The sequence below is a fragment of the Dendrobates tinctorius genome, unplaced genomic scaffold (genome assembly GCF_039654945.1).
Source record: "Dendrobates tinctorius isolate UK_male_01 unplaced genomic scaffold, ASM3965494v1 ptg000010l, whole genome shotgun sequence".
In the NCBI taxonomy this organism is placed as follows: domain Eukaryota; kingdom Metazoa; phylum Chordata; class Amphibia; order Anura; family Dendrobatidae; genus Dendrobates; species Dendrobates tinctorius.
Window position 1 is genome coordinate 12,543,426 of NW_027361678.1, and position 27,529 is coordinate 12,570,954.

Consider the following 27,529-nt stretch of genomic DNA (forward strand, 5'->3'; position numbering starts at 1 on the left):
TGATTGGTTGCTTTGGTCAGGTGACTGAAAACAGAAAGTCATTGGATATTTTTTTTTCTTTTAGAAATTGAACAAACCCTTTAATAAAGACCTTTTAAAGAAAATAAAATATCAGTGGTTGGATTGGTGGCTGTCAGTTATTGGTCTTGATATATGGCCTCCATTGTTTGCCGTGGTTGCCACACTCGGCCTTCCCATGGGGTCTCATCTCACTGGACCCACCACATGTTGTGTCCTTTCTGTGTGCACTGTGAGACTGGTGATGACTGCCTGATGTGCTCTCGAGGTCCATTAATGTGAATGAGGCCGGCACCTGCACATATTATTGAGACCTGCAGCATGGGTCCATGACTGTGTACGCAGGCAGATGAAGCAGAGCCGTTCTGCACTGACCCTTGCTGTCTTCTGGTTGCAGAGCTTCTGGACAAGAACCGCAGACAAGATGAGGAGATGTGGCTGCTGCAGGTGAGTGATGTCTGTCAGCATCTTCCCATCTCTGCGGCGTCACACGACGTTGGTAACTTGTTCCCTTCTTCTGGATTGAGAGGATTCAGTAACTTTGCGGAGATCAGCCTGCTCCTGGTTGTATTTTCTGGGTTGCTCTGACCTGTGAGTAAAGGCTCGAGGGATAATGAGCTCTGCTTGACTGAGGAACATCTGAATACTTTTCAATGTTCTGCAATTTGGGTGTAATTATTGGAGCCATTACAGCTCGGTGGCGGAAATGGGGCCGGCGTCTCGCATAGTCGCTCCATAATACGCTCGTCTGGAGATGGATCGGAAGGAAGTGGTTCATCTTTAGTATTTGAGGACACTCCGCTCCCTCTATTTCTGCCATATATAAATTTCGGCACACACACGCCTGACTTTCAATAATCCATTCTGACCACCGATATTAGAAAAAGGTTTTCTTGCACAATCTGGACGGCTTATTAGTCTGGTATTTGTAATCCAGAAGTTTTCAGTCACTGACAGCAAGCCGAGATCTTGAAAATGGTGAAGAAGTGAAACAATAAGGGTTGCAGAACTGTCAAGCAGCATCTTCTCCAGGATACCAGGCACGAGCCGGGGCCATAATCATCTTTGCGACTGATGAGAACTTTTGGGTTAATTGTCTCTGTTCAGTTGGCTGATATTAGGCTGCGTTCACATTGTAGCTACATTGTGGTATTTCGCATAGCGGCACAAACTTTACAGTTTTATTGCAATATGGAATACTGCTGCAAAAGCAATTCTGCCGGATACCACACTATGTGAACATAGTCTAGGTATCCTACTCCTTCCCTACACGTCCTCAGAAGACTTTAATGCCGTGAAGATGATCATGGCCCCCAGACATGGCTGTGCCGGGGTGGGAAGGTGTAAAATCCTGGTATAGTGTGATGCCGATGAAAAGCTTCTACTTCCACAATTAGATACCAGTGAGGCAGGCAGGAATATAATGGGTGTCATGTAACTTGATGTAATGGATGACACTTGTGCTGGACTGGATGACATTTATGTTTTCCTCCCCCAGGATCGGGTTGTGGATCTGGAGCGGGTGAGTTATTTATCTGAAACATCTCAATTGATGCTGAGAACTTATTATGTAGCCATAGGAGTGAGTCAAAGAGCTTGTGCACCCCAGTGATGGGGGATGGTACCTATAGACATATGGGGTATATTGGGCTGCATCTTCTGCCCCACAGCCACAGAGAAGTCAAAGTGACAGTACCTTTCATCAATCTGTACCGACTGTGGGGGCACTGGCGAAAATGCATGGCAAAATTAGAATGATGGTCAGGATGAGAATGACTGGCAGGAAGAGAGTGACTGGTAGGAGGAGAATGAGAGTGACGGGTAGGAATAGTGACAGGCAGGAGGAGGATGAGAGTGACGGGCAGGAATGAGAGTGACCGGCAGGGTTAGAAAAAGGATGATGAAAAGGATGAGGATGAGAGTGACGGGCAGGATGAGAATGATTAGCAGGAAGACAGTGACTGATAGGAGAATGAGAGCGACGGGCAGGCTTAGGATGACTGTCAGGCTGAGGATGATGGGCAGGATGAGAATAAGGATGATGGAAAGGTTGAGAGTGACGTGCAAGATGGGAATGAGGATGATAGGCGGAATGAGAATGACAAGCAGGATGAGAATAAGGATGATGAGCAAGAGGAGAATGACCGGCAGGATGAGGATGAAGGGCAGGATTAGAATAAGGATGATGGAAAAGATGAGGATGAGCGTGACGCGCAGAATGAGAATAAGGATGAAAATGATGGGCAGGAAGAGAGTGACTGGTAGGAGGAGAATGAGAGTGACGGGCAGGAATAGAGTGACAGGCAGGAGGAGGAGGATGAGCAGAATGAGAATTATGGGCAGGATGAGAATAAGAATGATGGAAAGGATGAGAGTGACGGGCAGAATGAGAATAAGGGTGATGGAAAGGATGAGAATGTGGATGATGGACAGGATGAGGATGACGAGCAGGATGAGAATAAGGATGACGAGCAGGATGAGAATAAGAATGATCACCAGAATGAGAATAATGATGACGGGCAGAATGAGAATAAGGATGACGGGAAGGATGAGAATGGCGAGCAGGATGAGAATAAGGATGATAGGCAGAACGAGGGTGACAGGCAGGATGAGAGTAAGGATGATAGAAAGGATGAGGATGAGAGTGACGTGCAGGATTAGAATGAGGATGACGGGCAGGATGAGAATGAGGATGACAGGCAGGATGAGAATGACGGGCAGGATGAGACCGAGGATGACTGGCAGGATGAGACTGGCCCTCAGTAATATATTCAGAGATGACACATTTTATATATTAAATGTAGTTTTATCAGTAATGGCCGTCACACGTTTCCTGAATAATTTAACTTGCAACTTTTGGTGTTTTTGCACCAATCTACGCCAGCTACTACTATATGGGGCAGAATAAAAATACTGGAGTCTTAACTGAGAAAGTAAGTTAATGTGTATGCACAATGTAAGTGCATATTAACACATGACCATTACACAGAGAAAGCAAAAAACACAAATATCCTAAAATAAAAAATTAAAAAATAAACTGCAAACAATGCATAAAGGTAATAATAAGGGTATTTAGTAAACATAATTTTGATCAAAAGAATGTACAAGCCATCCCGCCACGTCAAGGCAACCCTTGTGGGACAGTCCTAACTCTAGTATTTAAAACCTTTCAACTTGCCAAGTGACGTGAATGTGAACAAGGATCGAGGGACTGAACCACTAGTAAAGCATAGACCAAGCAGGATGGATTTCCCAGCTCAGAAAGAGGGAGGTCACACCCATATATGCACAGAATGAACATTGAATTGAATAAAAAAATTGAAGTCTGAACTGAGAAAGTAAGTTAGTGTTTATGCACAATGTAAGTGCATATTAACACATGACCATTACACAGAGAAAACAAAAAACACTAATGTCCTAAAATAAAAAATTAAAAAATAAAGTGCAAATAATGCAATAATCATTATTATTACCTTTATGCATTATTTGCAGTTTATTTTTTAATTTTTTATTTTAGGATATTCGTGTTTTTGTTTTTACTATATGGGGCAGAGCAGGAATTCATGGGAAGTTTGCATCTTTTATGGTGTCTTCATCCAGCATTTGATTGTTGTAGTTTTCTGGTGGAGATACATGAATATTAAGAATAGCACTAATTAATTAAGTGGTACATTGTAAACTAGCAAGCCCTGTGGGCACAAGCCCAGTCTGATGAAGCCGCCCCTGAGCCATTTGGGGTCTTTCTTTAGGACAAAGCTTTTTTTTTTTTTCTTCCTTTTTTCCATCCTCATTCTTGTAGCTAGATTTTAGTTTTCTGTTCCATTGTATTAATGTGTGAGGGCTTGTGTTTTCCAAAATGAATTGTATTTATCAGGCACCTTTTTGAGGTACATATAACTCATTATCTCTTTATAGGAAGAAACATCAAAAAGCAGTTCTACAATTTTTATTTTAAATTTGACGCTGTTCGTGGTGCTGCACAAATACAATTTTGTAGTTTCATAGTTTTTAAGGTTGACTGTCGACATAAGTCAATCAACTCAACCTATAGCCTACAGCAGTGGTGGCGTGCCAGAGGGGCCATGCATAGCCCTCCTGTGGGCATGCACGCCAACCGCCGCTCACTTACCTTGTTCAAATTTATTTGCGTACATAAGATGCCAAGACTGGGGCAGAGGAGCGCCTGTCAGCCCCAGGGCCGTGCAGCCGTGTAATGTCGTCATCACACTACTGACGTCCTCACACTGCCGAATGGCGCCGGGGCCGCACAGACGCAGAGACATTGCGTGCAAGCGTGCGCTGGTTAGAGCTCCAGCAGGAGCCAACATCAAACGTATCATTGTGAAAGGGGTTGCAGTTTTCACAGAGGCAGTGTGTGGGGATGGGGGCTGCCTTATTCAGTGGTACAGTGTGTGTGTGTGTATATATATATATATATATATATATATATATATATATATATATATATATATATATATATATATATACACACACACTAGATGGTGGCCCGATTCTAACGCATCGGGTATTCTAGAATATGTATGTATCTTATTTATGAAGTTTTAATAATAATGCAATAATGCACCCCCCAATCCTGATATGCATGATACCCCTCCCCCCTATCCTGGTATGCATGGTCCCTTCACCCCCCAATCCTGATATGCATGATCCCCTCACCCCCCAATCCTGGTAAGCATGGTCCTCTCACCCTCCAATCCTGGAATGCATGGTCCTCTCGCCCCTCTTTCCTGGTATGCATTGTCCCCCTCACCCCCCTTTCCTGGTATGCATGGTCCCGTCACCCCCCCTTTCCTGATATGCATGGTCCCCTCACGCCCCAATCGTGATGTGCATGGTCCCCTCACCCCCCAATCCTGATATGCATGGTCCTCTCACCCCCCAATCCTGATATGCATGGTCACCCTCACCCCCCAATCCTGGTATGCATGGTCACCCTCACCCCTCTTTCCTGGTATGCATGGTTCTCTCACGACCCAATCGTGATATGCATGGTACCCTCACCCTCCAATCCTGGTAAGCATAGTTCCCTCACCCTCCAATCCTGGTAAGCATAGTCCCCTCACCCTCCAATCCTAGTAAGCATGGTCCTCTCACCCCCCTGTCCTGGTATGCATGGTCCCCTCATGCCCCAATCGTGATATGCATGGTCCCCTCATGCCCCAATCGTGATATGCATGGTCCCCTCCCCCCCAGTCCTGATATGCATGATCCCCTCACCCCCCAATCCTGGTAAGCACGGTTCTCTCACCCTCCAATCCTGGTATGCATGGTCCTCTCACCCCTCTTTCCTGGTAAGCATGGTCCCCCTCACCCCCCTTTCCTGGTATGCATGGTCCCGTCACCCCCCTTTCCTGGTATGCATGGTCCCCTCACGCCCCAATCGTGATATGCATGGTCCTCTCACCCCCCAATCCTGATATGCATGGTCACCCTCACCCCCCAATCCTGGTATGCATGGTCACCCTCACCCCTCTTTCCTGGTATGCATGGTCCTCTCACGCCCCAATCATGATATGCATGGTCCCCTCACCCCCCAATCCTGGTAAGCATAGTCCCCTCACCCTCCAATCCTGGTAAGCATAGTCCCCTCACCCTCCAATCCTAGTAAGCATGGTCCTCTCACCCCCCTTTCCTGGTATGCATGGTCCCCTCATGCCCCAATCGTGAAATGCATGGTCCCCTCACCCCCCAATCCTGATATGCATGGTCCTCTCACCCCCCAATCCTGATATGCATGGTCCTCTCACCCCCCAATCCTGATATGCATGGTAGCCCTCACCCCCCAATCCTGGTAAGCATGGTCCCCTCACCCTCCAATCCTGAAATGCATGGTCCACTCACCCCCCAATCCTGGTATGCATGGTCCTCTCACCCCTCTTTCCTGGTAAGCATGGTCCCCTCACCCCCCTTTCCTGATATGCATGGTTCCCCTCACCCCCCTATCCTGGTATTCATGGTCCCGTCACCCCCCTTTCCTGGTATGCATGGTCCTCTCACCCCCCCAATCCTGGTATGCATGGTCACCCTCACCCCCCAATCCTGATATTCATGGTCCCCTCACCCCCCAATCCTGGTAAGCATGGTAGCCCTCACCTCGCAATCCTGGTAAGCATGGTCCCCTCACCCTCCAATCCTGAAATGCATGGTCCCCTCACCCTCCAATCCTGAAATGCATAGTCCACTCACCCCCCAATCCTGGTATGCATGGTCCTCTCACCCCTCTTTCCTGGTAAACATGGTCCCCTCCCCCCCTTTTCCTGATATGCATGGTTCCCCTCACTTCCCTTTCCTGGTATGCATGGTCCCCTCACTTTCCTTTCCTGGTATACATGGTCACCCTCACCCCCCTATCCTGGTATGCATGGTCCCCTCACTTCCCTTTCCTGGTATACATGGTCATCCTCACCCCCCTATCCTGGTATGCATTGTCACCCTCACCCCCCAATCCTGATATTCATGGTCCCCTCACCCCCCAATCCTGGTAAGCATGGTAGCCCTCACCCCGCAATCCTGGTAAGCAATGGTCCACTCACCCCTCAATCCTGATATGCATGGTCCACTCACCCCCCAATCCTGGTATGCATGGTCCTCTCACCCCTCTTTCCTGGTAAGCATGGTCCCCTCCCCCCCTTTTCCTGATATGCATGGTTCCCCTCACCCCCCTTTCCTGGTATGCATGGTCCCCTCACTTCCCTTTCCTGGTATGCATGGTCACCCTCACCCCCCTATCCTGGTATGCATGGTCACCCTCACCCCCCTATCCTGGTATGCATGGTCACCCTCACCCCCCTTTCCTGGTATGCATGCTCACCCTCACCCCCCTTTCCTGGTATGCATGGTCACCTTTACCTCCCTTTCCTAGTATGCATGGTCACCTTGACCCCCCCTTTCCTGGCATGCATGGTCACCCTCACCCCCCTTTCCTGGTATGCATGGTCACCCTTACCCCGCAATCCTGGTATGCATGGTCTTCTCACCCCCCTATCCTGGTATGCATGGTCACCGTCACTCCCCTATCCTGGTATGCATGGTCACCCTCACCTCCCCTTTCCTAGTATGCATGGTCACCCTCACCCCCCCTTTGTTGGTATGCATGGTCCCCCCCCATTGCTGGTATGCATGGTCCCCCCCATTGCTGGTATGCATGGTCCCCCTCACCCCCCATTGCTGGTATGCATGGTCCCCCTCACCCCCCCTTTGCTGGTATGCATGGTCACCTTCACCCCCCTTTGCTGGTATGCATGGTCACCCTCACCCCCCTTTCCTCGTATGCGTGGGCCCGTCACCCCCCTTTCCTGGTATGCATGGTCTCTGTTAAAATAAAAAATAGTTATATACTCGCCTTCCGACGGCCCACGATCTCCACTCCACGCGCCCGGCCTTGCGGTCCCAGTAATGCCTTGCGCCAAACATCGCTGATGACGTCGCGCTCTCGCAAGAGTGACGTCATCTCCGGCCTAAAGTGCAAGACATTACTGGGACCGCGAGGCCGGGCGCGTGGAAAGAAGATCGGAGGCCGTCGGAAGGTGAGAATAACATTTTTTTTATTTTAGTTTTCTTTTTTACAGATTAAGGCCTGCGCCCGATTGAGCGGTAGGCACAGCTTACCGTTACAAACAGCTCCGCCTGTCGCTGATTGGTGGCGGCCGCAACCGATCAGCGACCCACGATTTCGCTTACAGACAGACAGACATGATAGGACGAATATATATATATACTAGCTGAAGAGCCCGGCGCTGCCCGGGGCATAGTAACTAACTGTGGTTAGTTATAGAAAATTATAATTATCCTCCATCCCATAGTCCCGTGCCCATATACCCATCATACATATCCACGATCCCATAGGCCCGTGTCCATATACCCATCATACATATCCTCCATCCCAAAGTCGAGTGCCCATATACCCATCACACATCCTCCATCCCATAGTCCCATGCCCATATACCCATCATACATATTCTCCATCCCATAGTCTCATGCCCATATACCCATCATACATATTCGCCATCCCATAGTTGAGTGCCCATATACCCATCACACATCCTTCATCTCATAGTCCCGTGCCCATATACCCATCATACATATCCTCCATCCCATAGTCGAGTGCCCATATACCCATCATACATATCCGCCATCTCATAGTCCCGTGCCCATATACCCGTCATACATATCCTCCATCCTATAGTCCAGTGCCCATATACCCATCACACATCCTCCATCCCGTAATCCCGTGCCCATATACATATCCACCATCCCATAGTCCCGTGCCCATATACCCGTCAAACATATCCTCTATTCCATAGTCCAGTGCCCATATACCCATCACACATCTTCCATCCCATAGTCCCGTACCCATATACATATCCGCCATCCCATAGTCCCGTGCCCATATACCCGTCATACATATCCTCCATCCCATAGTCCAGTGCCCATATACCCAACACACATCCTCCATCCCATAGTCCCGTTCCCATATTCCCATCTTACATATCCTCCATCCCATAGTCCCGTGCCCATATACATATCCTCCATCCCATAGTGCCGTTCCCATATACCCATCATACATATCCTCCATCCCATAGTCCGGTGCCCATATACTCATCACACATCCTCCATCTCATAGTCAACCATTATGACATCATAATGAGCGGCGGCGGGGCTTGCAACCTTTGATGACATCAGCGTCGCCATGGCAACCATTGTGACATCATAATGAGGGGCGGGGCTTGGCGCGCACACACTGCTTCCCCAGTATGCAAATAGGGGCATTGTGACATCACAATGAGGGGCGGGACTTGACGCGCACACACTTTTTCCCCCAGTATGTAGATAGGGGCAAAATTGTTTGGTGAATTGGAACGCGCGGGGTTAAAATTTTGCCTCACAACATAGCTTAGGACGCTCTCGGGGTCCAGACGTGTGACTGTGCCAAATTTTGTGGCTATAGCTGCGACGGTGCGGATGCCTATCCCGGACATACAAACAAACACACACACACACACATACACACTTTGAGCTTTATATATTAGATATTGGGCAGTGTGTCTATGTATATATGTGTGTATATACAGTGTGTTTGTGTGTGTGTGTGTGTGTATATATATATATATATATATATATATATATATATATATATTCAGTAAATGCACTCAATACTTGGTCAGGGCTCCTTTTGCAGCAATTTCTGCATTAATACGGCGTGGCATAGAGGCGATCAGCCTGTGGCACTGCTGAGGAGTTATGGAAGCCCAGGTTACTTTGATAGCAGCCTTCAGCTCGTCTGCATTGTTGGGTCTGGCGTCTCATCTTCCTCTTGACAATACCCCATATGGGGTTAAGGTCAGGCGAATTTGCTGCCAATCAAGCACAGTGATACTGTTGTTTGTAACACAGGAATTGGTACATTTGGCAATGTGAACAGGTGCCAAGTCCTGCTGGAGAATGAAATTGCCATCTCCAAAAAGCTTGTCGGTAGAGGGAAGCATGACGTGTTTTAAAATTTCTTGGTAGATGGCTGCGCTGACTTTGGTCTTGATAAAACACAGTGGACATACACCAGCAGATGATATGGCTCCCAAAACCATCATTGACTGTGGATACTTCACACTAGACCTTGGAAATCAAAGTCCCAGAGCCTGAAGGAAGAGTGGAGATACAGACAATCCAAGCTGCCTGAGGTCTAGTGTGAAGTTTCCACAATCAGTGATGGTTTGGGGAGCCATGTCATCTGCTGGTGTATGTCTACTGTGTTTTATCAAGACCAAAGTTAGCGTAGCCGTCTAGTGGCTGGAATGAAAGATGCAAGAGTCTGTCTGGAACCTAGAAACTCAGCTTTTTTGTGCACATGTAAGGAGAAGAACCAGGTCAGGCGTACCTTTTCCGTGACGGATCCGGAACTGTCGGGGCTGTCACCTTTGTTGTACGTGGGAAAGCTTGAAGCCCCAGACCGTTTTTTTCACTCAGTGATAGGGGTCGCGGCTAAGCTTAAAAAGCCACGGCGCGCGAGAAATGAGACAGTCTTGGCGGGAACGCACAGTGCTCAGGTGGACAGTGTGAGTGCTCTGACCTCGGAGCATCGCGTCGGAGCAGGCCCAAGCCTGAGGGGCTGCAGCGTCACAACCAGGGACTGTCGACAGACACTTGTCTCGTGGCCGCCGACTCCACTGCTACCGCTGACACCACTGCTGCTGCTGACACCACTGATACCGCTGACCGCGAGTCAAAAAGCCCGTGGGAGTAACGTAGACACGCGCCCGTGATGGCAGGAAAGCCAGATGACCCGTTTTGAACTGAGCCCTGATAAGTCTGCTTACAGTCGCCGCGCAGTGATAAATTCTGCCCAGAATAGAGACTTTATCTTCTCAGTCCCCTCATCTTCTGGACCCAGGAACATCACCAAGACCACGAGGAATCACCGCCGTCGCCAGGATCCAGGACGCGATCTTCTCCAAGACTACGCCGTACCCCGTACGTCCCACGGCTTTGGCGCCAACGTTTTCACCCAGGACTCCAACTGCTGAAGTCGCTGGTTTGATAAGTTTATTACTTCTGAACTGTTTCCCTTATTTGCCTAGACCTGTTATCCTAATTATAATACTCCCCACTGAGGTAAGCTCTTTCCCCACTTCTCCCTGTTTGGAGTATCGACTTTATTATTAACCCCTTAGTGACGTGGCTAAATTTTTGAAATCTGACCAGTGTCACTTTATGTAGTAATAACTCTGGAACACTTCAATATATCCCAGTGATTTTGAGACTGTTTTCTTTGTGACACATTATACTTTATGATAACGGTACATTTAGGTCGATATGTTTTGTGTTTATTTTTAAAAATAGTCAGAAATTTGACAAAACTGTAAAAGAAATTCCAATTTTCAAACTTTGAAAGATTATCCCTTTAATCAAGATAGTCATACCACACAAAAAACATTAATAAATAACATTTCCCTCATGTCTGCTTTAAATCAGCACCATTTGTAAAATGTTATTTAATTTTGTTAGCATTTTAGGAGGTTTAAAACTGTAGGAGCAATTTTTCATTTTTCCAAGGAAATTTACAAAATATTTTTTTAGGGACCTATCCAGGATTGAAGTGACTTTGGGGGTCATATATTGGAAACCCCCCAAAAGTGATACTATTTTAAAAACAGCACCCCTTGACAAATTGAAAACTGTTGTCAGGTAGTTTATTAAAGTTTCAGGTGCTTTTCAGGAATTAAAGCAAAGTGACATAACAGGAATGAAAAAATACTTTTACGACCTAAATGTCACTAACGTCTGAACATGTTACTATAGCCGGCAGATGCTGATGGGGATAGATAGGAAGCCCCCACACTTAACCATTTATAAGATTTAGTCACTATTGACAGCAGCATCTAAGGGGTTAAACAGATATGGACGGTGCCAACACTCATCGTGGCTAATGCAGCAAGTTGTCAGCTATGGGACACCAGGGGAAGAGTCTTGAGGAGATCATTTGCATATTCCCAGTGCCTTCTGGGATAAGTGAAGAGTCTCCGCGAGCTCAACGATCACTGGGTTTTGGCCGTTGCAGCTGAAAAGAGGAAATCGGAGAAACCAGGGAAAGAGTCTTGAGGAGATCATTTGCATATTCCCAGTGTCTTCTGGGATAAGTGAAGAGTCTCCGCGAGCTCAACGATCACTGGGTTTTGGCCGTTGCAGCTGAAAAGAGGAAATCGGAGAAACCAGGGGAAGAGTCTTGAGGAGATCATTTGCATATTCCCAGTGCCTTCTGGGATAAGTGAAGAGTCTCCGCGAGCTCAACGATCACTGGGTTTTGGCCGTTGCAGCTGAAAAGAGGAAATCGGAGAAACCAGGGGAAGATCATTTGCATATTCCCAGTGCCTTTTGGGATAAGTGAAGAGTCTCCGCGAGCTCAACGATCACTGGGTTTTGGCCGTTGCAGCTGAAAAGAGGAAATCGGAGAAACCGCGCGCCGACACTCATCTTTCATCTTTTTAAGAAATCTCAAGATGGAAGAGGCCAGGAGCCATTTGGTGAGCTGCATTTCTTGCTACATGTTCACAGATTTACCAGTGGAAAAGCCAAACTTCACATGCCACAAATGCAAGCTTGTTACCCTGTTGGAGGAAAAGTTGCAAAATCTCGAAGAGAGGTTAGCTACGTTGAAGATCATTAAGGAAGGTGAAGAGTTCTTGGACAGAGCAGAATTATCTCTTCATGTTACAGAAAGAGAAGAAATTCGAAGTGCACCTGAAGAAACAGAGGAATGGAGACATGTGACCCAGAGAAGCAGGAGGATCAGGAGGCAGTCAGCACCAATACTGCTCAGAAACCAGTACCAGGCTCTCACACAGGAAAACGATGAAGAAATACATCAGGATAAGACTTTGCCAACAAACAGCAACCTTGTACGCCTTCAGAGTCCTCCTGGATGGAGAAAGAAAAATGTTGTGAAGAAGAAACGGAGAGTGGTGGTCATGGGGGATTCCCTGTTGAGAGGAACAGAGGCCGCTATCTGCAGACCGGATATAACTTCAAGAGAAATGTGCTGTCTTCCAGGTGCAAAAATTAAAGATGTGTCTGACAGGATATCAGGACTCTTCAGACCTACAGATGACTACCCATTCCTGCTACTACATGTGGGGACAAATGACACCGCAAGAAACGACCTGGAAACCATCTGCAGAGACTTTGAAGACTTAGGCAAGAAAGTGAAAGAACTGGGAGCGCAGGTGGTCTTCTCTTCCATCCTCCCAGTGGATGGCCATGGAACAAGGAGGTGGAATAAGATTCTGCAGGTGAACAACTGGCTACGTCGATGGTGCCGTCAGCAACGATTTGGATTTCTGGATCACGATGGACTACTTGCTAGAGATGGGGTGCACCTTACGAAGACTGGAAAGCAGGTATTTGGAAGTCGCCTTGCTACACTTGTAAGGAGAGCTTTAAACTAGAACAACATGGGAAGGGAAGCAAAAGACCAGAAAAAGCCATACACCTGACAAATGCTACTGAGAACTCTGCTATTAGAAGTGGAAAGGAAGAACAAAGACGAAAGAATCTAATTAAAAAAAATATTGGAGAAAGAGAAACCAATCACAAACTAAAATGTTTCTATACTAATGCACAAAGCATGGGCAACAAACAAGGAGAATTGGAACTACTAACACAGGAAAAGAAATATGATGTCATTGGAATCACTGAAACTTGGTGGGACAATACACATGATTGGAATACAAGACTAGAAGGATACAACTTATTTGCAAGAAACAGACTTGATAAACGAGGAGGGGGTGTCGCATTGTATGTTAGAAATGCGTATATCTGCACAGAGATTGAAGCTTCAGAGACTGGGAGTTCTGTGGAAACTGTTTGGGTAAGAATACAAGGAAAGAACAATGGAAAGGACACCATTGTAGGCATTTACTACAGGCCGCCTGTGCAAGCTGAAGATATGGATGAACTCTTTATGCATCAAATGGCCAAGTTCTCCAAAAAATATGACATAGTTGTCATGGGAGATTTCAACTATCCAGACATTTGTTGGGAATCTCTCTCAGGCAAAACTAACAGGTCAAGGAAATTCTTATCCTCTCTTGCTGACAACTTTATCTTCCAAAAGGTAAAGGAGAAAACAAGGGGAACTGCTACCTTGGATCTAATCCTTATAAACAGGGAGGAAATGGTTGAGGAGGTAAAAGTGGCTGGGACCCTAGGAGGTAGCGACCATGCTATTTTAGAATTTTGGATAACTAGAGGCGGAAGACCTGTGAAGACTCAGACGTCAAGGTTAGATTTCAGAAAGGCAAATTTTAAGGGATTCAGAAAGAGAATTGGAGGGATCCAATGGCTGGATATCCTTAAAGACAAAAATGTCCAGGAAGGATGGGAAATCTTGAAAAATGAAATTCTCAAAGCACAGTTGTTAACAATTCCGAAAAGAGGGAAGAATAGGAAGCATTTAAGGAAACCAGGATGGATGAACACAGAACTTAAGCACATGCTAAAAAGGAAGCAAAAAATGTTTATAAAATGGAAAGAAGGAGGCATATCTAAAGAAGAATATAATGCTGTCTGCAGAACCTGCAAGGCACAAATCAGATTATCTAAAGCTGAAAATGAATTGAGGCTTGCAAGAGATGTCAAAAGCAATAATAAAGGATTTTGGGGATATGTCAAAAGTAAAAGAAAAGTCAAAGATGCTATAGGATTTTTACAGGATGAAAATGATGAAATGGTAAGACAGGATGTTTGGAAGTATGGAATGGACAAGGCAACTGTTAGGTGGATTCATAACTGGCTTAGTGATCGGACCCAAAGAGTGGTCGTAAATGGCTGCACATCCAGTTGGAAGAATGTCTCAAGTGGGGTACCACAGGGCTCTGTCCTGGGCCCTGTATTGTTCAACATCTTTATCAACGATTTAGATGAAGGAATTGAGGGTAAACTGATTAAATTTGCTGATGACACAAAGCTAGGAGGGATAGCTAATACTAGAGAAGAGAGAGAGAGGATTCAAAAAGATTTAAATAAACTGGAGAAGTGGGCAGCAACTAACAGAATGGTTTTTAACAGGGAGAAATGCAAAGTACTACATCTGGGCAATAAAAATGAAAAAAGCATATATAGAATGGGAGGAATAGGGCTAAGTGACAGCACATGTGAAAAAGACTTGGGTATACTAATAGATCACAGACTGAATATGAGTCAACAGTGTGATGCAGCAGCAAAAAAGGCAAATGCAATTCTAGGATGTATTAACAGAAGCATACAGTCTAGATCACGTGAAGTCATTATTTCCCTCTACTCCTCTTTGGTCAGACCTCATCTGGAATATTGTGTCCAATTTTGGGCACCACATTTTAAAAAAGACATCAACAAACTGGAGCAAGTTCAGAAAAGAGCGACCAGAATGGTGACCGGTCTGCAAACCCTGTCTTATGAGGAAAGGTTGCAGGATTTGGGAATGTTTAGTTTGCAAAAGAGAAGACTGAGAGGAGACTTAATAGCTGTCTACAAATATCTAAAGGGCTGTCACATTGTAGAAGGATCAACTTTATTCTCATTTGCACAAGGAAAGACTAGAAGCAATGGGATGAAGCTGAATGGGAGGAGACACAGATTAGATATTAGAAAAAACTTTTTGACAGTTAGAGTGATCAATGAGTGGAACAGGCTGCCACGAGAAGTGGTGAGTTCTCCTTCAATGGAAGTCTTCAAACAGAGGCTGGACAGACATCTAACTGGGATGATTTAGCGAATCCTGCTTTGAGCAGGGGGTTGGACCAGATGGCCCAGGAGGTCCCTTCCAACTCTACGATTCTATGATTCTATAGTGTACAGCAGACAGCTGCTGGATTGTCATCTGTATGGGGATGTTATTCTCTTGTATCTCAGATCAGTTAAAAGACTTATTGGCTGTCATTAATAGGTTAAACCCCCTTTAACCCTTGCTCTGCCTCTGGTCCATTACTGCATCCCGCGCTCCTGCCTTAGGGTCCCGTTACACATAGCGACGCTACAGCGATCCCGACAACGATTCGACCTGGTAAGGATCGCTGGTACATCGCTACATGGTCGCTAGTAAGCTGTCAAACAGGCAGATTTACTCAACGACGCAGCAACGATCCGGCGATCCATATAACGACCTCGGCGGTTGTTGGGACCTTGTCACACAGCAGCTATTCTGATGACTCAGACCTCAATAGGCGTGCTTCATCGTTGCCTTTTCCACGCCCCTCTGCTCCGATTGGTGGCCACTACTGCGCTATCACTACGCAATTTGCTTCGGCGTCCCTGTCTGAGTCGCTAGTGCGCTATTTATTCGTGGATCCACAGTCACTGCCACGGGGACACGCGATTATTATATCTGTACATGTTAAATGTTATGATTGCATATAATTGATAGCTGACCTATAAAAGGAAACCCTACAAAGATCCTAATTTGAGACCACCAATCGGGGGGCGTTGAAAAGACAAAGCAAAATCACGCCTGCGTCCCTGAGTTCTGAGTCGCCAACGAGGTCGCTCGTCGTTGTTATGGCGTCAAACACAGCGATGCATGCTGGCCAGCGGGACACCAACAATCAAAAAATGGCCTAGGACATTCGAGCACGATCAGCGATATCGCAGCGGGGGGCCGGTCGCCGCTATGTGTCACACGTAGCGAGATCGCTAGCGAGGTTGCTGTTGCGTCACAAAACCTGTGACGTTTCGGCGATCTCTCTGTGTGTGAAGTACCCTTAATCTCTCTCTCTCTCTCACACACACACACACACACACACACACACTTGATTACAAGCAAACAGGTCACAGGTGTGGATGTTACCTTTAGTTGCCATTCAAACCCATTTGTGTCAACTTCTGTGCATGTTATCAGGTCAAAATTACCAGGGTATGTGAACTTTTGATCAGGGTCATGTGGATGTTTTGGGTTGTCATTATGATTTAAAAAGAGAAAACACAGTAGTTTGACAATAAATGGCTTCACCCAACCACTAACCATGAGTGGAGAAAAAGTTTTGATGTTATCATACATATTCTCTGAAAGAAGGCCAAGAAGGCCAAGAAAGCAAAAATTCTGAATGGTATGTAAACTTTTGAGCACAACTGTGTGTGTGTGTATATGTATATATATATTGTGCAGAGGGGCAGTATGTGTGTGTATATTGTACAGAGGAGGTATGTGTTGTGTATATATACAGCTCTTAATGTGCTTCTGATTAGGTTATCACCTGAACCAAATCTTATTTAATGAAGGAAAGTATGAAAAAAAAACCTGCTGTGGTGTTCACAATCCTCTTGCAATAGGACAAGCTGGATGGCAAATCAAGTGCTAGTAATATCCCAAAAGTAATAGGAATGAAAAAATAACTTTTAACCATGCCAAAGGAGTTGAAAACAAAAGTCTTGAGTGAGGAAAAGAAGGGCTCAGTTCTGGCTTTACTAGCAGAGGGATACAGTGAGCCTCATGTTGCCTCCATCCTTAAAATTTCTAAGACAGCAGTCCATTACAACAAGGTCAAGCAGCAGACATTGGGGACAACAAAGCTACAGACCAGCAGAGGGTGAAAATGACTCTCCACTGACCGGGATGACCGTCATCTAATTTGAATGTCACTCAGCAACCGCAGGATGACATCAAGTGACCTACAAAAGGAATTGCAAATGGCAGCTGGGGTGAAGTGCACGGCAAGAACAGTTCATAACAGGCTCCAAGAGGCAGGGTTCAAGTTATGTAAAGCTAGAAAAAAGCCTTTCATCAATGAGAAGCAAAGTAGAGCCAGGCTGAAGTTTGCCATAGGGATTGGACCATAGACCATAGAGGACTGGAGTAAGGTAATCTCTGATGAGTCTAATTTTCAGCTTTGCCCAACACCTGGTCATCTAATGGTTAGACGGGGACCTGGAGAGGCATGCAAGCCACAGTGTCTTTCACCCACTGTGAAATTTGGTGGAGGATCGGTGATGATCTGGGGGTGCTTCAGCAAGGTTGCAATTGGGCAGGTTAATCTTTGCAAAGGATGTATGAATCAAGCCACATACAAGGTTATCCTGGAAAAAGAGTTGATTACTTCTGCTCAGGCAATGTTCCCCAACTCTGAGGACTGTTTTTTCCAGTAGGACAATGCGCCATGTCACACAGCTAAGTCAATCAATGTGTGGATGAAGGACCACAACATCAAATCCCTGTCATGGCCAGCCCAATCTCCAGACCTGAACCCCATTGAAAACCTCTGGAATGTAATCAAGCGGAAGATGGATAGTCACAAGCCATCAAACAGAAGAACTGCTTAACCCCTTAACCCCCAAGGGTGGTTTGCACGTTCATGACCGGGCCAATTTTTACAATTCTGACCACTGTCCCTTTATGAGGTAATAACTCTGAAACGCTTCCATGGATCCAACTGATTCTGACATTGTTTTCTCGTGACATATTGTACTTAATGTTAGTGGTAAAATTTAATTCAAATAACTCGCGTTTATTTGTGAAAAAAACGGAAACTTCGCAATTTTCAAATTTTGAATTTTTATGCCCTTAAATCACAGAGATATGGCACACAAAAACTTAATAAATAACATTTCACATATGTTTACTTTACATCAGCACAATTTTGGAACCAAAATTTTTTTTTGTTAGGAAGTTATAAGGGTTAAAAGTTGACCAGCGATTTCTCATTTTTGCAACACCATTTTATTTTTACGGACCACATCACATTTGAAGTCACTTTGAGGGGTCTATATGATGGAAAAAGTGACACCATTCTAAAAACTGCACCCCTCAAGGTGCTCAAAACCATATTCAAGAAGTTTATTATCCCTTCAGGTGCTTCACAGGAATTTTTTGAATGTTTAAAAAAAAAATGAACATTTAACTTTTTTTCACAAAAAAATTACTTCAGGTCCAATTTTTTTTATTTAACCAAGGGTAGCAGGAGAAATTGGACCGCAAAAGTTATTGTGCAATTTGTCTTGAGTTCGCTGATGCCTGATATGTGGGTGGGAACCACTGTTTCGGTGCATGGCAGAGCTCAGAAGGGAAAGAGCGCCGTTTGACTTTTTTCCAATGCAAAATTTGCTGGAATTCAGATCGGACACCATGTCACGTTTTGGCGAGCCCCTGACGTACCTAAACAGTGGAAACCCCCTACAAGTAACCCCATTTTGGAAACTAGACCCCCAAAGGAACTTACCTAGATATGTGGTGAGAACTTTGAACCCACAAGGGCTTCACAGAAGTTTATACCGTACAGCGGTACAATTAAAAAATCATATTTTTTCCACAAAAATGATCTTTTCACTCCCAATTTTTATTTTCCCAATGGTAACAGGACCCTAAAAGTTATTGTGCAATTTGTCCTGAGTACGCTGATACCCCATATGTGGGTGTAAACAACTATTTGGGCGCATGGCAGAGCTCGGAAGGGAAGCAGCGCCATTTGACTTTTTTGTCTGGAATTGAGATCGGACACCATGTCGCGTTTGGAAAGCCCCTGATGTACCAAAACAGTGGAAACCCCCCACAAATGACACAATTTTGGAAACTAAACCCCCCAGGGAACTTATCTATGTTGTCCAATTTGTCCTGAGTACGCTGATACCCCATATGTGGGAGAAAACTACTGTATGGGCACACGTCAGGGCTCCGAAGGGAAGAAGTGACGTTTTGGAATGCAGCCTTTGATGGAATGGTCTGCGGGTGTCATGTTGCCTTTGGAGAGCCCCTGATGTACCTAAACAGTGGAAACCCACCACAAGTGACCCCATTTTGGAAACTAGACCCCCTAAGGAACTTATCTGGATGTGTGGTGAGCACTTTGAACCCCCCAGTGCTTCACAGAAGTTTATAACGCCCGGGCGTGAAAATAAAGAAAATCATATTGAATACAAAAATGCAGAAGAAAACAAAAAAAAAACAGTAGGTTTTAACCGTTAGTGTAGTTACTGTCTCAAATGGGTACACCTTGCCGTGGTGGGACAGCTTTATACTTTTTTGATCAAGACAGTTAAAACCTACTGTTTTGTTTTGTTTTTTCTTCAGCATTTTTGTATTCAGTACAAATAGGGTGTGGCCTCCTTTCTACTGAGCTGTGTAGTTCATTTATAGTCCCTCTAAAGCTGGGTGTCCGTTTGGGACCCGGAGACTCTGCCACTATTCACACTAGGTAGGTTTTAACCGTTAGTGTAGTTACTGTCTCAAATGGGTACACCTTGCTGTGGTGGGACAGCTTTATACTTTTTTGATCAAAACAGTGTTTACCAAGTACCCTATGTTATTTAATGCACTTGCTTATTTACTTATTTATTTTCATTAGGGTATATACACACATTGTTTTTTCCTTTGGTTTTGCTTGCTTTTATGGCCAGTGTGAACATGCTTTTACATCATGCATGTCATTCAAGTCTACTCCAGTTCATTTTTTTTTCATTAGGTAACAGCAGAACAGTGACTGCAAATCTGGGTGTAACTGGAGTACAATACATTAGGTAACAGCAGAACAGTGACTGCAGCTCTGGGTGTAACTGGACTACAATACATTAGGTAAAAGCAGAACAGTGACTGCAGCTCTGGGATTAACTGGAGTATAATATATTAGATAACAGCAGAACAGTGACTGCAGCTCTGGCTGTAACTGGAGTACAATGCATTAGGTAACAGCAGAACAGTGACAGCAGCTCCGGGTGTAACAGGAGTATAATACTCTAGATGGTGGCCCGATTCTATCGCATCGGGTATTATAGAGTCTCTGTTAAAATAAAAAATAGTTATATACTCACCTTCCGACGACCCCTCGGACTCTGTCCCTCCTCTCACCACGCTCCCGGCATCTTCCGGTCCTAGTAATGCTTACCGAGAAGGGCCGGAGATGACGTCACTCTCGCGAGAGAGCGCGACGTCATCAGCGGTGTTTCGCGCTAAGCATTACTGGGACCGGAAGATGCCGGGATCGTGGTGAGAGGAGAGAAAGAGTCCGGGGACCGTCGGGAGGTGAGTATATCACTATTTTTTGTTTTAACAGAGACTCTAGAATACCCGATGCGATAGAATCGGGCCACCATCTAGTGTGTGTGCGTGTATATATATATATATATATATATATATATATATATTGTGCAGAGGGGGTAGTGTGTGTATATTGTGCAGAGGGGGTAGTGTGTGTATATTGTGGAGAGGAGCAGTGTTTGTATATATTGTGCAGGAGAGCAGTGTGTATATATTGTGCAGGAGAGCAGTGTGCATATATTGGGCAGTGTGTATGTGTGTATGTATGTGTGTGTGTATATATATATATATATATATATATATATATATATATATATATATATATATATATACAGTGGGGCAAAAAAGTATTTAGTCAGTCAGCAATAGTGCAAGTTCCACCACTTAAAAAGATGAGAGGCGTCTGTAATTTACATCATAGGTAGACCTCAACTATGGGAGACAAACTGAGAAAAAAAAATCCAGAAAATCACATTGTCTGTTTTTTTTTAATTTTATTTGCATATTATGGTGGAAAATAAGTATTTGGTCAGAAACAAGCAATCAAGATTTCTGGCTCTCACAGACCTATAACTTCTTCTTTAAGAGTCTCCTCTTTCCTCCACTCATTACCTGTAGTAATGGCACCTGTTTAAACTTGTTATCAGTATAAAAAGACACCTGTGCACACCCTCAAACAGTCTGACTCCAAACTCCACTATGGTGAAGACCAAAGAGCTGTCAAAGGACACCAGAAACAAAATTGTAGCCCTGCACCAGGCTGGGAAGACTGAATCTGCAATAGCCAACCAGCTTGGAGTGAAGAAATCAACTGTGGGAGCAATAATTAGAAAATGGAAGATATACAAGACCACTGATAATCTCCCTCGATCTGGTGCTCCACGCAAAATCCCACCCCGTGGGGTCAGAATGATCACAAGAATGGTGAGCAAAAATCCTAGAACCACGCGGGGGGACCTAGTGAATGAACTGCAGAGAGCTGGGACCAATGTAACAAGGCCTACCATAAGTAACACACTACGCCACCATGGACTCAGATCCTGCAGTGCCAGACGTGTCCCACTGCTTAAGCCTGTACATGTCCGGGCCCGTCTGAAGTTTGCTAGAGAGCATTTGGATGATCCAGAGGAGTTTTGGGAGAATGTCCTATGGTCTGATGAAACCAAACTGGAACTGTTTGGTAGAAACACAACTTGTCGTGTTTGGAGGAAAAAGAATACTGAGTTGCATCCATCAAACACCATACCTACTGTAAAGCATGGTGGTGGAAACATCATGCTTTGGGGCTGTTTCTCTGCAAAGGGGCCAGGACGACTGATCCGGGTACATGAAAGAATGAATGGGGCCATGTATCGTGAGATTTTGAGTGCAAACCTCCTTCCATCAGCAAGGGCATTGATGATGAAACGTGGCTGGGTCTTTCAACATGACAATGATCCAAAGCACACCGCCAGGGCAACGAAGGAGTGGCTTCGTAAGAAGCATTTCAAGGTCCTGGAGTGGCCTAGCCAGTCTCCAGATCTCAACCCTACAGAAAACCTTTGGAGGGAGTTGAAAGTCCGTGTTGCCAAGCGAAAAGCCAAAAACATCACTGCTCTAGAGGAGATCTGCATGGAGGAATGGGCCAACATACCAACAACAGTGTGTGGCAGCCTTGTGAAGACTTACAGAAAACGTTTGACCTCTGTCATTGCCAACAAAGGATATATCACAAAGTATTGAGATGAAATTTTGTTTCTGACCAAATACTTATTTTCCACCATAATATGCAAATAAAATGAAAAAAAAACAGACAATGTGATTTTCTGGATTTTTTTTTCTCAGTTTGTCTCCCATAGTTGGGGTCTACCTATGATGTAAATTACAGACGCCTCTCATCTTTTTAAGTGGTGGAACTTGCACTATTGCTGACTGACTAAATACTTTTTTGCCCCACTGTATATTGTGCAGAGGGGCAGTGTGTGTATATATTGTGCAGAGGGGCAGTGTGTGTATATATTGTGCATAGGGGCAGTGTGTGTATATATTGTTCAGAGGAGCGGTGAGTGTATATATTGTGCAGAGGAGCAGTGTGGGTATATATTGTGCAGAGGGGCAGTGTCTGTATATTGTGCTGAGGAGCAGTGTGTGTGTGCATATTGTGCAGAGAGGCAGTGTGTGTATATATTGTGCAGAGGGGCAGTGTGTGTATATATTGTGCAGAGGGGCAGTGTGTGTATATATTGTGCAGAGGGGCAGTGTGTGTATATATTGTGCAGAGGGGCAGTGTGTGTATATATTGTGCAGAGGGGCAGTGTGTGTATATTGTGCAGAAGGGCAGTGTGTGTGCATGATCTTGTGTATCTCTGAATACAAGGAGCTCCCCCTAGTGGTGACTGCGGACAGGATCTTATCATATATCTCTGTATACAGGGAGCTGCCCCTAGTAGTGACTGCAGACAGGAACTTATATATCTGTGTATACAGTGAGCTCCCCCTAGTGGTGGCTTCAGACAGGATCTTATGTATCTCTGTACACAGGGAGCTCCCCCTAGTGGTGACTGCCAACAGGATATTATCATGTATCTTAGTATATAGGGAGCTCCCCCTAGTGGTGGCTGCAGACAGGATCTTATCATGTATCTCCTGTATACAGGAGCTCGCCCTAGTGGTGGCTGCAGACAGGATCTTATCATGTATCTCTGTATACAGGGAGCTCCCCCTAGTGGTGACTGCCAACAGCATATTATCATGTATCTTTGTATACAGGGAGCTCCCCCTAGTGGTGGCTGCACTCAGGATCTCATCATATATCTCTGTATACATGGAGCTCGACCTAGAGGTGGCTGCAGACAGGATATTATCATGCATCTTTGTATACAGGGAACGCCCCCTAGTGGTGGCTGCACTCAGGATCTTATCTTATCCCCGTATTCCGGTGAGCTCGCCCTAGTGGTGGCTGCAGACAGGATCTTATCATATATCTCTGTATACAGGGAGCTCCCCCTAGTGGTTTCTGCACACAGGATCTTATCATGTATCTTTGTGTACAGGGAGCTCCCCCTAGTGGTGGCTGCAGACAGGATCTTATCATGTATCTTTGTGTACAGGGAGCTCCCCCTAGTGGTGGCTGCAGACAGGATCTTATCATGCATCTCTGTATACAGGGAGCTCCCCCTAGTGGTGACTGCCAACAGGATATTATCAATTATCTTTGTATACAGGGAGCTCCCCCTAGTGGTGGCTGCACTCAGGATCTTATCATATACAGTTGTGGCCAAAAGTATTGACACCCCTGCAATTCTGTCAGGTAATACTCAGTTTCTTCCTGAAAATTATTGCAAACACAAATTCTTTGGTATTATTATCTTCATTTAATTTGTCTAAGGCTGGAGTCACACTAACCTGCGCAAAATACGGTCAGTATTTTACATGCGTAATACGGAAGAATGGCCCCTAAACAGTGCTCCGCATGTCATCCGTAATCAGGGTGTGGTCGCTTATTTTGCGCATGTCTGCATCCGTATGTAATCCGTATGGCATCCGTATGGCGAGATTTTCTCGCAGGCTTGCAAAATGGACATATAATGGAGCCCTATGACAGGGTTTCTAACAGAAACCAAAGAATAGATATAGACACATAGAATGCATATATATATATATATATATATATATATATATATATATGTGTGTGTGTATTCTATGTGTCTATATCTATTCTTTCGTTTCTTTATTAAAACTGTCAGTGTGAGTTTACTGTATAGCACACTGAATTGCCGGCTTTGATAAAAGACACCGGGTGCGTATTTCTCGCAAGTCACATGTGTGGTCCATGTGTAATCCGTATTTTTTGCGCACCCATAGACTTGCATTGGCGTACTACGGGCGTAGTACGCTGACAATCGCAGCATGCAGCGATTGGCATGGAGCCTAGAATACAGATGAGAAATATACGGCTGGTGCGAGTGACCCCATAGAGAATCATTGGTCCGTGTCTAATGCGTGCTTTTAGCGCCTCTCACTCGGCCGTATTCCTCGCCAGTGTGACCCCGGCCTTAAATGAAAAAACACAAAAGAGAATGAGCTCCCCCCTAGTGGTGACTGCCACCAGGATATTATCATGTATCTTTGTATACAGGGAGCTCCCCCTAGTGGTGGCTGCACTCAGGATCTTATCATATCTCTGTATACATGGAGCTCGGCCTAGAGGTGGCTGCAGACAGGATATTATCATGCATCTTTGTATACAGGGAACGCCCCCTAGTAGTGGCTGCACTCAGGATCTTATCTTGTCCCAGTATTCCGGTGAGCTCGCCCTAGTGGTGGCTGCAGACAGGATCTTATCATATGTCTCTGTATACAGGGAGCTCCCCCTAGTGGTTTCTGCAGACAGGATCTTATCATGTATCTCTGTATACAGGGAGCTTCCCCTAGTGGTGGCTGCAGACAGGATCTTATCATGCATCTCTGTATACAGGGAGCTCCCCCTAGTGGTGACTGCCAACAGGATATTATCATGTATCTTTGTATACAGGGAGCTCACCCTAGTGGTGGCTGCAGACAGGATCTTATCATATACAGTTGTGGCCTAAAGTATTGACACCCCTGCAATTCTGTCAGATAATACTCAGTTTCTTCCTGAAAATGATTGCAAACACAAATTATTTGGTATTATTATCTTCATTTAATTTGTCTTAAATGAAAAAAACACAAAAGAGAATGAAGCAAAAAGCAAAACATTGATCATTTCACACAGAACTCCAAAAATGGGCCAGACAAAAGTATTGGCACCCTCAGCCTAATACTTGGTTGCACAACCTTTAGCCAAAATAACTGCGACCAACCGCTTCCGGTAACCATCAATGAGTTTCTTACAATGATCTGCTGGAATTTTAGACCATTCTTCTTTGGCAAACTGCTCCAGGTCCCTGATATTTTAAGGGTGCCTTCTCCAAACTGCCATTTTTAGATCTCTCCACAGGTGTTCTATGGGATTCAGGTCTGGACTCATTGCTGGCCACCTTAGAAGTCTCCAGTGCTTTCTCTCAAACCATTTTCTAGTGCTTTTTAAAGTGTGTTTTGGGTCATTGTCCTGCTGGAAAACCCATGACCTCTGAGGGAGACCCAGCTTTCTCACACTGGGCCCTACATTATGCTGCAAAATTTGTTGGAAATCTTCAGACTTCATAATGCCATGCACATGGTCAAGCAGTCCAGTGCCAGAGGCAGCAAAGCAACTCCAAAACATCAGGGAACCTCTGCCATGTTTGACTGTAGGGACCGTGTTCTTTTCTTTGAATGCCTCTTTTTTTCTCCTGTAAACTCTATGTTGATGCCTTTGCCCAAAAAGCTCTACTTTTGTCTCATCTGACCAGAGAACATTCTTCCAAAATGTTTTAGGCTTTTTCAGGTAAGTTTTGGCAAACTCCAGCCTGGCCTTTTTATGGCTCGGGGTAAGAAGTGGGGTCTTCCTGGGTCTCCTACCATACAGTCCCTTTTCATTCAGACACCGACGGATAGTACGGGTTGACACTGTTGTACCCTCGGACTGCAGGGCAGCTTGAACTTGTTTGGATGTTAGTCGAGGTTCTTTATCCAACATCCGCACAATCTTGCGTTGAAATCTCTTGTCAATTTTTCTTTTCCGTCCACATCTAGGGAGATTAGCCACAGTGCCATGGGCTTTAAACTTCTTGATGACACTGCGCACGGTAGACACAGGAACATTCAGGTCTTTGGAGATGGACTTGTAGCCTTGAGATTGCTCATGCTTCCTCACAATTTGGTTTCTCAAGTCCTCAGACAGTTCTTTGGTCTTCTTTCTTTTCTCCATGCTCACACACACAAGGACACAGGACAGAGGTTGAGTCAACTTTAATCCATGTCAATTGGCTGCAAGTGTGATTTAGTTATTGCCAACACCTGTTAGGTGCCACAGGTAAGTTACAGGTGCTGTTTATTACACAAATTAGAGAAGCATCACATGATTTTTCGAACAGTGCCAATACTTTTGTCCACCCTCTTTTTTATGTTTGGTGTGGAATTATATCCAATTTGGCTTTAGGACAATTCTTTTTGTGTTTTTTCATTTAAGACAAATTAAATGAAGATAATAATACCAAAGAATTTGTGTTTGCAATCATTTTCAGGAAGAAACTGAGTATTATCTGACAGAATTGCAGGGGTGACAATACTTTTGGCCACAGATGTATCTCAGTATACATGGAGCTTGGCATTGTGGTGGCTGCAGACAGGATATTATCATGCATCTTTGTATGCAGGGACCGCCCCCTAGTGGTGGTTGCACTCTGGATCTTATCTTGTATCCGTATTCCAGTGAGCTCGCCCTGTTGGTGGCTGCAGACAGGATCTTATCATGTATCTCTGTATACAGGGAGCTTCCCCTAGTGGTGACTGCACTCTGGATCCTATCATGTATCTTCTGTATACAGGGAGCTCTCCCTAGTGGTGGCTGCAGACAGGATCTTATCATGTATCTCTGTATACAGGGAGCTCCCCCTAGTGGTGACTGCAGACAGGATCTTATGATGTATCTCTGTATACAGGGAGCTTCCACTAGTGGTGACTGCAGACAGGATCCTATCTTGTATCTCTGTATACAGGGAGCTCCCCCTAGTGGTGGCTGCAGACAGGATCTTATCATGTATCTCTGTATACAGAGAGCTCCCCCTAGTGGTGGCTGCAGACAATGTAATTATGTATCTCTGTATACAGGGAGTTCCCCCTATTGGTGGCTGCAGACAGGATCTTTTCATGTATCTCTATATATAGGGAGCTCCCCCTAGTGGTGACTGCAGACAGGATCTTATCATGTATCTCCTGTATACAGGGAGCTCTCCCTAGTGGTGGCTGCAGACAGGATCTTATGTATCTTTGTGTACAGGGAGCTCCCCCTAGTAGTGGCTGCAGACAGGATCTTATGTATCTCTGTATACAGGAAGCTCCCCCTAGTGGTGGCTGCAGACAGGATCTTATCATGTATCTCTGTATACAGGGAGCTCC

The 27,529-nt window shown here is 45.1% G+C and overlaps 1 protein-coding gene across 5 annotated transcripts in view; it reads left to right on the forward strand.

The window, feature by feature from the left end:
- The window catches only part of CEP128 (centrosomal protein 128), a 270,620-nt gene that overhangs the window by 214,338 nt on the left and 28,753 nt on the right, over nucleotides 1-27,529 (forward strand). For 3 of the 5 annotated variants that reach the window (XM_073587050.1, XM_073587051.1, XM_073587049.1), the window contains 2 exons: nucleotides 416-465; nucleotides 1,517-1,540. The exons of 1 other annotated variant lie outside the window; for it this stretch is intronic. In XM_073587050.1, coding sequence (XP_073443151.1) covers nucleotides 416-465; nucleotides 1,517-1,540 — 74 coding nt within the window. The remainder of the gene's footprint in view (nucleotides 1-415; nucleotides 466-1,516; nucleotides 1,541-27,529) is intronic. One more of the 5 variants, XM_073587055.1, reaches the window with a different exon arrangement.